General features: G+C 37.1%; 1 protein-coding gene across 1 annotated transcript; it reads right to left on the reverse strand.

The window, feature by feature from the left end:
- Positions 1-488: 488 nt before the first annotated feature.
- On the reverse strand, positions 489-10,108 carry LOC126108712 (DNA-directed RNA polymerase II subunit Rpb4). The gene is made up of 4 exons (XM_049914029.1): positions 9,733-10,108; positions 8,721-8,901; positions 4,063-4,158; positions 489-1,649 (listed from the first exon to the last, which is right to left on the reverse strand). Exons 1-4 carry the CDS (start codon positions 9,794-9,796, stop codon positions 1,571-1,573), a joined length of 420 nt encoding a protein of 139 aa, XP_049769986.1. The 5' UTR covers positions 9,797-10,108; the 3' UTR covers positions 489-1,570.
- Positions 10,109-11,021: the final 913 nt, after the last annotated feature.

The following is an 11,021-nucleotide window of genomic DNA, read 5'->3' on the forward strand; positions in this document are numbered from 1 at the left end:
AGTACATCAATCACATAGTAAGTGGAATCTTACCAACAGTATTTGTAGCATCGGTATGGAAAGAAACAAACGAATGTATGCAAGAGAAACTGGTAGTCGACACATTCTCTTTGTTTTTATGTTTTTCTTTTCTTCACATTATGAGAATTAAACATTGCTCAGTGTTAGTAGATTGTGTATTTTGTACCCTTACAAGTAATAAGAAATAGTTGATCACTTAACTTCTGCAGTTTTATGTAAACAAAGCAATTAGTTTCGATGCAAGTACAGTTTACATGCACCAACACGAAAATAATCTATACAATCACTGTTATTTTATACTCAATGGAATGTTCTTCGTATGATCAAAGGTAAGGGTTTCTTGTTATCACTGACAAGTGTGAAAGTTTTTTATGAATAGCAGAAACACACTTCATACAAGCTCGACGAAGTATCAAATTTATGTTTTATTTTGCAGTTTTTTTTTTATTTTGTTTTCTACCATTAAATGATAAATCTGTATTGCTTTTTTATTTCTGCTACAACATTTCTCTGTTTCACATCAGAAACCAAAAATTTTTGAATAAAATGTTAATTAAGCACTCACAATTTCAGTTTTGTTACAAGTTCTGTTTATTCTTAAGTAAGAGATAAGAGGGTAACTACGTAGAACAAAAATGTTCTGTAGGTTAGCTGGCACTTTATATAGATCCTCACTCAGTCTCTAGATAGCTCACAACTTCCGATTTTTAGGGGAATCTAGTGAGACACTGATCACATATATCAAGACAGTGATCATTATGAGGTGATGCCTGATAAGTGTGCAACACACCCAATGTAAAGGTAAGGTGTTCGGTGAGTTGTTACCACTATTTATTAGATCAGTTCCTCAAATATTGTCCTGAAAAATGAAACTGATCACATCTGGACACCTGACAACAGACGACTGACCAATATTTCCTTTCTTTTTAAATTACTTACAGGTGGATGCCGAGATCCATATTAAAATAAACAAAACAGTTCTTCAATCATGCAAGTTATAACAGGTGTGGAAACTGGAAAGAAAAAGACTACTGCAGCAGCACAATCCCTTGTTTCTGGAATGTCAGTTTTTACAAAATAAAAGTTCATCTATGCACACAATATTCCAGTCAACATCACATTGCCATCACAAATGTGTTAAATACAGGTAAAAATTGAGAAACTGCGGAAGTTGTGTATTTCTATTACTAACTATCCTGATGTGACTACTGTTCTATTCTTGAATTTAAGTTCCCAGTAGTTTGTTTCATTTACTGATCAATTATTTCACTGTTTTGTAACAAAATAAGGGAAATCAGTTGGAGTAATTATACAGACTAACTTCAGCTGACCCATTTTTTAAATGCAATGAATGACAGTAATAACTGAAATAACACTTGGGTGGCAAAATAACTTACAAGTCCAGTAAACAAATGCCAGAAAAACCCTATCAAAGAATATAAACTCAACACAGAAAACTTTGCTTAAAAGAACAATCATCCCCTACAACGATACATATGTGCGACTCGTTGCCGGCAGCCAGGCATCAAACACATGCAGTGCACAATCATCAGTACTGGAGGCTCCTCTTCGTCTGGATGTCTTCCAGGATCTGTCTCAGCTCCTCGTCTTCAAATCTCCCTTCCAGGCTGTAGAGAAAAAGAGAGAACGCAGAAGCTGTTATAAAATCTGCAAATTGTACAGTATTTATTAAGATGAGATCACTTTAAAGTTACACAAGATGGGCAAAATAATATGCTAGGCCAACAGATGTGTGTGGTGGTTGTGGTGTTTTGATCTACCACTTTGCCATTCCTTACAGATATCCAAATTATCAAAAGATTTAGTAACAATGAAAACAATCAATTTTTACATTAACTCAACACAATGTTTTAGCAGTAATCGCTGTCTTGCACATTACCTTGTCTTCCACCTTTAAGCTATCAGGTTTTCAATTATCATCCAGTGTAGTTTCCAACTACCAGTCTTTCCTTCTCATCCTGTCATGTAAGTCTCCCCTGACCCACGGTTCTGTGTGACTTTTCTGAAATCCACCCCGTTTTTCCTAGAACTCTCCAGTTCATTTCCTTCACCCCTTTTCCTTCCTCTTTAACCCTTCTGCCTGAAGGAACCACAGGCTACGAAAGCTTGCCTAATTATAAACTTTTTATGCCTGTGCTCTGCTGCTGTTTAGTGATTATATTTTTTATCCATCCAAAATAATTTGGTAAGGAAGCTGCTACTACAGTCTAACATATACTACCACGACACTCGCTGCTGCTGTTGAAAACTGTTATCATCAGACAGCTGGAACAACACTAGTGCCTCTCAAGGAAAGAAAGCCACCAGTGGTAAGATTCATGTTTGTTTTTAATTTTTTTTCTTTTATGAAATTAACAAAATAGTTGTTCTATTTACTACCAATCACTAACAGATTACTAACTGATAAAGAGATGTGAATTATTGTGTAAGAAATATAGAAATAGCTGACACACACTGGCTCAGTGAAGTGAATAAGCATATAATGTTAGCTTACTCAGCTGAAAGCAAGAAAAACACGCATGTCACACATAAGATGCATACATTTCTGTCGCTGTCTGTTCTGATGCTAGGCACTTTCCTTGAACGTAACAATTTTGTACAGATTCTAATGATTCACACAGTCTTACACTTCACTTGACTTTCTAATGCATGAATATTTTTGTAAATATAATTACTTTAACTTCACAAGCAGAAGTGTTGAAGGTGATCGCTCTTTGTGGTGGAGGAGGAGGCTAGTGTTTAACTCCCCGGCAACATGGAGGTCATTAGAGATGGAGCACAAGTTTGGGTTAGGGAAGGATGGGAAAGGAAAGCAGCTGTGCCCTTTTGAAGGAACCACCCAGGCATTTGCTTTAAGTGATTTAGAGAAAATCTAATCATCATTATCCTAAACCCAAGTCCAATGTGCTAACCACTGTGCCCCACTCACTTTGCTGCTTGTGCCTCAGATGTAGCAACAACTGTGTAAACTGGTTTCTTCTGTGCTGGAAAACAGTTATATTGTGTGACACTTTATAATCATGTCATGTCTGTGTGGTTTCCTCTCAAGTTACAGCTGCGGTGGCATTAAAAACTGTAGGTACTGCATTCCACAGAGGTTTCCTATGTTTCACACTGACTGATTTGACTGCAAGCGTAGTGGATAAAACGTCACATTGGTGAGTGGGTATATGCAAAACGTCAAGTCTTCTGCTGTTTATTGACCTTATTTCTGTCCTTGAAAGTAAATGGTATTCTTCATTAATTATCTGTAGGTTACAAAAGAGTCATAAATTAACTGTCCTGTAATGTACCGATTCCTGTCTCTCAACACCCGCACGAAACTGAACTGAGAGAAATTTGGTATAGTTTTTTAGTTATTGGTGACTTTTACGGCACTACATACACTGCCTGTTGTAAAAACTATGTTACAAATCAATATAAATTGTACTATTTGCACTAATCCAGTATCTTAATCAGCACTGTAGCCTTCAGTCTGCTTCGGGTATTGCAGGCACACTTTACAACCAAGAGGGGCAGAAGTGTAGTGACTGTATGTGTTAGACTGTACTGCTACTCGGCTTTTTTATACGGTTGCGGTTAATCTTCTGTTGCTAGATTAGTACAAAGGCTATCCAGAAAGTACATTACGTTGTCACAAACTAAAGAATAGGAAAAAATGTTTTATTCATTTGAAAGAAACAGTTAAATACTATTTGTCAATATCAAAACAATGGAAATTCCAGGTTGGAATATCAACATTAGGAAAACTACAGATTTCTGCTCACTGTAAAGATGACCCTTTGAGTAGCAGACAGACACAAAGAAAACACTGTTACTCATTATAGGTTTCAGCCAAAGTCTTCAACAAGGTAAACACACACGTTCAAACAAGCAAGTACACCTCACTAACACATGACTGCCATCACTGGCCAGAGCAGCCACTGATCTCACAATGAAAATAATGTGTCATACATTCTAGCCAATTACACCTTACTTGTGAGATTTACATTTATTATACTGGATTACAGGAACCATTACCTCGGAATCAGCGACTTTGCTTCTTCGGGATTCTCCGGACACAGGTTCGCCAACGAAGCCAGTTCAAATTTGTGCAGCTTCTTTTGTGCCAGTAGACTGAAACATGCAAGCAGTCAGCAAGTAATAGTCAAACAAGTCCACACTGATTGTACTTTTATGTGCTGAAACTAGTGCACTTCCCAGTCCTGTGTAAATGTATCACTCTCCACTGTTTATATTCACACTGGCATAACACAAACTGACACAAATCATACGAATAGTATGAGTAAACTTCAAAAAGTAACTTCCACATTAGTATGGCAAGCCAAGTAACTTTTATTGAATGCTACACTACACTTCCAAGAACATGAAACTAGTTTCCAACAATCACCATGTCTCTCGAAACAATGGTTGGAACATTCTACCAACTGTTCAATTCCTCAACGACAGAACAGGGACAATAAAATTCCCCACTTTTCGCCAGTTAAAAATACACCTTTTTTGACCGAATGTACATTTTTCCCATGTTAGGTGACAGTACATTTGCCCCCGGAGCTGCAAAACTTATCAAACCTTTGAATGGTGAAGGTTTTCTACATTAGTGTAGAACTTCCCAGCACATTAGGAAAGGAAATCCAGTAAAAAAATGCACTTTGAAAAAGACCTTTGATGCACAGCAAAATGTCCATTGCATATTTTCGTATTACAGAAGTATAAATACGAATTCCACCAAATACAGTATTTACGAATTCCACCAAATACAGTAGCTTCCAATGTATTGCAATTTACATTGCACTGTATTTTTGTCAGCCAGTTATAGCTCACATCATGTGATCTTGGCAGCCAATGAGAGCAGATATTCAGAGTACAGGATATGAGACGTAGTCAGCCAATGGCAATATCAATGTTAGGTAGCACAAACACACAAATGGGAAAAGTTAATGATTTAAATTAATATACATGTAGTATAGCTACAAGAAAAGCTGTGTGTTCAGATATAATATTGGTCTTCCTTTTCTTTTAGTGCGTGTCACCCTTCAAGATATATAAAACACAAATGTGCCAGTAAAATCTGAAATAATGGCATAAATAGGTAGTCTTCTGGACCCAAATTTTTTTTAATTAGTTGGTCCTCAAAGTCTTAAGTTTTGAATGAGAGTCAAATGCTCTGTGATCTAAGAAATTCATCACACATTCCCACGTGCAACAAAATACATCTTGTAAATAGTCTCCACGGGTTTTCCACCGGATCACGTTGTGCAAATTCCACAATATTTCCTCAGAGCAACTGTCCGAAATCTTCAGGTGATTCAACCTTGCTGGTGGCTACAACTGACAGTATCCGCACGTTGATGCCCCTTTACTTGGACACGTGCGCAAAGAATTCGCAGCCGCGGAAATTGCGCATGTGCAAGGATTTGCTTATAGATGGTGCCATATTCAAACTCCCTCTGCTGAAAATCACAGAGCTGCTCTCCTGTGTGTGCGCTGTAACTGCGTTTGCCAACAGTGTGGCCAGTCGTTACTCACCAATGACTGTACTAGACCAATGTTACAACAGACCCGTTATCGAAGAATCGGGGCTTTCATGTCGTGATTTAAAATGTCAATGCATGTGATATGAAATGTAGCACAGTGGAATAATATTTTTTATTATATTGCTACCCAACACGTTTTTTTCCTGCTCTTCCTTCCACAAATAAGACATATACTAAGCCTGTAGTAAATCTCCAGTTTCTTGACTGGGGTGTATCTTTAAAACTTTATTATTCAGAGTAATTTCCTGGTAGCTGATAACAGTATAAATTGTTCACATGGAAACATTTCAGTTAAAGTAATATTCAGTAATTATAATTCATGAAAACAAACATGCAGTTGCAAATCCCTACATCTACATGATTACTCTGCAATATGTACTTAAGTATTTGATAGAGGACAGAAGGTTCAGTCTTTTTTTAACCACTTCAGTCTCAAATACTGAACACACGTCTTTTTGTGTGAGCTCTGACGAATACCAGCTTTGTTTTAGCAACTGCCACTCCAACTTGCTTATCATATCTGTGACACACACACACACACACACACACACACACACACACAATATGTGTGTGTGTGTGTGTGGGGGGGGGGGGGGGGGAGAACTCAGGGGAGCACAGAGGCCAGGGAATGTCAACGTGCTGAGAAATTGCACATCCAGAGAAAAACTATCACACTGAGTACAGTGAAACCGTTGCTGAATGAGCAATGACACCATCTTCTTAAAACCACATGTTCTGTATTTTAAATATGACAAAGTCTTGCATGGGGCTTACAACCCTGTTGAAATACAAGAAAATTATAATCAATGTTGGTGGGTTGCTAACAGTCAACGGAGGTTGGCTGAACTTCTTTTTACATTAGGTGTTTCAGGTGTAACACATCATCAGATCTGTCAAAAAATTATTTTAAAACAATCATAAGCACATAGTAATGCAGATCAAGAAGTAATGCGGGAATGTATATCACACATCGCAATTTAGGTAGTACAAATAAAGTTCTTAGGACACTTGCTAGCCATCAACAACTGGACTAACAAAAGGAAAAAAATGACAACCGAGGATAACAGGATTCATCAGAAAACTTACAAACAACAGTCCTAATCTGTACTATGTGGTGTCACAAACCTATCTGTGACATTTCGTATTTCTAACAGCCAACCAAATGTATGTACTAAACATTTTATAAGTTTTATTACATATAGAACTATATGTTTGGTATGTATCTACAGAAATAGAGTTTTTTATTTTATTTTCATACAACGGCTAATCACTGTGAGAATGTATGACTTTTCTCAAAACTACTATTCTAATTAATAAATTGTGCTTTTCACGGACAAAGTCACACATTACAACTTGACACAAATGCTTCAACTCATTTCTACAAAAGATATTATCTGCTTGTTTTGCTCTCATCGGCTTCTTGCAACCAGCTGTTCGAACACACAGTTGTATTGCTTGGAAATGGTTTGAACCATATCTCTTGGAGAGGAAACAAAGGGTAGTAATCACATCAAATGGAGCAGCTTGGACCCATTTTATTCCTTCTATGTAAATGACTTGCCTCTCAATATAAATACTCATTTAACTTTGTTTGCAGATGATACTTCTACCCTAATCGAAAATGAAAACTGACAATATACCACAGTGTGTCATGAATACGTTAAGTAACCTGGAAACATGGTTCAGTCCAAATGGCTTAAGGCTAAACATCTCTAAAACCCACATGATGAGTTTTAAAATCAAACAGTCAAAAACTGAAGAAATATGTATCATTCACAACAATCAAAAAATGGAACAACTTGACTCGGTCAGGTTCCTGGGAATAAACTTAGGCAGAACTTTGAGTATCTAGCAAATAAATTAAACAGCCTTGCATTTGCAATGGAAATTTCAGCGAGTGCTACTGATATGGCCACCAGGAAAATAGCGCATTATAGCTACTTTGATTCAGTTATTGTATATGGCATAATTTTTGGGGAAAACTCAGAAAAGTTACATGAATTTTAAAGTTAAAAAAAAAAAAAAAAAAAAAAAAACTTTCGCAACATGTGTTCTGCACAGCCAAGGGCATCATGTCGACCATTATTTAAAGACCTAAAAATATTAACTGTCTCCTCTATATACATCTCTGAGGGGGAGCTGATCTAATTAAACAAACAAAAAAAAATAATGATTTTAAACTCTCATATGACACAGGACATAAAGAAAACTTCATGCTCACCTGAAACTTCCTGGCAGATTAAAACTGTGTGCCGGACCGAGACTCAAACTCAGGACCTTTGCCTTTCACGGGTAAGTGCTCTACCAACTGAGCTACCCAAGCACGACTCATGTGCCATCCTCACAGCTTTACTTCTGCCAGTACTTCGTCTCCCCTTCCCAACTTTGCAGAAGCTCTCCTGCTAAGCCGGGAAGGGGAGACGAGGTACTGGCAGAAGTAAAGCTGTGAGGATGGCACATGAGTCGTGCTTGGGTAGCTCAGTTGGTAGAGCACTTACCCGTGAAAGGCAAAGGTCCTGAGTTTGAGTCTCGGTCCGGCACACAGTTTTAATTTGCCAGGAAGTTTCATACCAGTGCACACTCCACTGCAGAGTGAAAAATCTCATTCTGGCTTCATGTTCACCTCTCATCCCTTAAAACTGTGTGCTCAGACTCCTTAGTATATAGCCATGAAAATTCACAACACAATGAAAGGGTGTGACATAATGAATATGAAGATAAATATTTTAAAAAGCAAGTTACACAATTTTCTAATTAAATGATGCTATTACTCTGTGGAAGATTTCATGAAGGATTAAGCGATACTTTAAGCTGCATCCCTAAAATGGAATAAAAATTTATGATAGTTATAATAGATGTAAATACTGTTAAATCTGACAAATTTTAAGTAAGTAAATTCTCCACAAAGTATTATTGTGTGACAAAATTTTAAATAAGTAAACTGTAAGCTTGACGTGTCTCCTGTACATCAGACATATGTTCTGAAATTGTGTACGTTATGAGATGAATAAAGCACATTTCACATATTCCAACCACACTATTTCACAAACCAAAGTTGTACCACTAACAACTAAGTAGTGGCACTGCCCCTGTTTTATAAACTTTGTGGACACAGGAAAAGCTGTCAGAAAATAAACTCACCTACGTACAGCGGCAATTGTGTCCTTGTTCTTGAACTTTCGAAAGCGATTGGTGTAGCCCAGCGTCTTGACGAACACCTCTGAGAATTCTTGCTCCTCCTCAGCACTTTCGTTCTGTGCCTTCCGGTGCTCCAGCAGCATGTGCACCTCGCTGATCAGCAGCGTTTCTGCATTCTCGAACTCTGCAAATCACGAATGTTTGTCAGTATGCTCATTTTTTGTTTTCATTTTCTTCCTTTGTCATGTATGATATGTATTAAAGTGCAATAACTCAACTATGGACATACAATAATGCAATGCCTTTTGGGACACATACGGAAACTAAGTTTGAAACAAGAGCACGAATTTACTTGTGAATAGTTTAAACAGGAATTTGCTTACGTGATTTATAATAATAAAACTATTGGCTAGGTAACTTAATGTGCCTACTCCCAAACACAAACTGGTTAAAGTTACGTATTGGGCCCCTTTGAAATTACAGTTGGGGGGACGAACTAATCTGTAGTGCAGCCAGAGGACTAGGCTGGGTTGGAAGATGATAATTTTGTCGTGAATTGGCGAACCAAACGAATATGAAAGCAGAAAATCTGGTTGTGGTAACAACTGACTGATAGCGATGCCTAATGTTTACGTCCGTGCCGTACATAGGGACCAACAAGTAACTTTAGCCCAATCATCCAATAAGTGATAAATATTAAGAAGGGGGGGGGGCGCTAATTTTTTTATGTACCATTATAAATGCCTTACAACCCGTTATGTAAGACCTCGTGCTCTCCAACATACCAGTCACTGCAACCCAGTGTAAACAATTACAACTTATTTTATGACAGTATAGTTCAGAAATATAACTTTTCATGGGGCTGAAAACCAACAAGAGAACTATTTTTGCTGTAAATACATGATACTAGTACGAAATTTCGATCTAATATTCACAAACAAAGTTCTTCTAACCTAAAAATGAATTTGATTTTTCATCGCATGGTAAACAGTAAACTACTACGTTACTGAAATACCTTTTGGGAACACTAACGCTGCCGCATCTTCTTCTACCATATCTCTTAGAGCAGGATTAGCCATTTTTGCTTACTACGGTTTTTACTGTTTATTAATTAAACAAACACTCCGTAGAATCGTAAACAACACTTTCCTGGGCTAATCACGAGTGCAACTGTTTAGTGCCTAGGATGTTACAATCTAAAGAGATGTGTGACAATTAGTCAAAGTTAATAATAGAAACTATCACGGCTTCCTTCAGATAAGTAATGAAGTATACAAGGACGTAAACTACCCATAGCATAACAGTAAAAGCTACAATTGCAGAAAAGAAACACGTTTCTATCAATATGTTTTCGGTTTATATTTCCGACGACTATGAGTTTGTGTGCGTTAGCTACGACAATACGTTCAATAACTTTGGCTGCGGTGGTATTCATTTGTTGTCACAGACGTATGAAAAGCGTGCATTTTAATATTAAATTGAGAAGCGTTCGAAATGTCAGAATTGCGCTCCTGATGTTGTTCTAAGATTAGTATATGTTGTGACAGGCTTCAGCAGTTTTATAGAAATAAGAGTGTTCATACCACCACATGTAGTGAAAATATAGAGAGATATTTTACCAAGCTTGAAAGCGACACAACACTATTTACTGAAGTTGGTCAAATCAAGAACGAGATGTGATAGGCCTATGTTACTAAAGTCGTGAATAACAAGGGAAAAAAGCATATCACGTTGTCAGCGCCTAAACATTAGTAACGAGAGCATAGTTGACGCAGAAGGATGACGGACTAAAGGAGACAAGGAAATACTATGTCTACCAAAAGAAATATAGTATTTAAAGTGATAGGAAGCCGCAAATAAGTAATAAATCAAATAATATACAGTACACTATGTGGTAGTGGTACCGGTAGTAATTTATCTCATCTCTAGATCACTTTTACAAGGATAGTGGACATATACAAAGGGTACTGGACATATACAAAAACAAAACAGGTGTCAAAAGTGTTACATCAAAACATTCAGTACCTAAGCAAAAAGTGCCTACAGTTACAGAAAGCACTAAGTGAGGAAAATGCAGACGTAGTTATTCTTACAGAATATGGATTGTCTAGGACTTTAATTACAATGACTAAACTCGACAACTATACTCTTGAGTAGTAATTTTTGTTAAACAGAACATAAAAGTTGGGGAGTTGCTATATATTGTAAAGACCATCTACATGCCACAAAACTGGATTTTATCACTGAACTTAGTGTAGAAATGACATTTGAAATGTAAAGCTGTTTGTAAACAAAGTGCCCCTT

Source organism: Schistocerca cancellata, chromosome 11 (assembly GCF_023864275.1).
Source record: "Schistocerca cancellata isolate TAMUIC-IGC-003103 chromosome 11, iqSchCanc2.1, whole genome shotgun sequence".
Lineage (NCBI taxonomy): Eukaryota > Metazoa > Arthropoda > Insecta > Orthoptera > Acrididae > Schistocerca > Schistocerca cancellata.

Bases quoted from the DNA above. Each gene is read 5' to 3' on its own strand.
- LOC126108712 (XM_049914029.1), bottom strand. From the start codon at position 9,796: ATGGCTAATCCTGCTCTAAGAGATATGGTAGAAGAAGATGCGGCAGCG. The intron at 8,902-9,732 runs GTATTTCAGTAA...CGTGATTTGCAG, and splicing joins AGCGTTAGTGTTCCCAAAAG to AGTTCGAGAATGCAGAAACG. The intron at 1,650-4,062 runs GTAATGGTTCCT...TTTTCTCTACAG, and splicing joins GCAAAGTCGCTGATTCCGAG to CCTGGAAGGGAGATTTGAAG.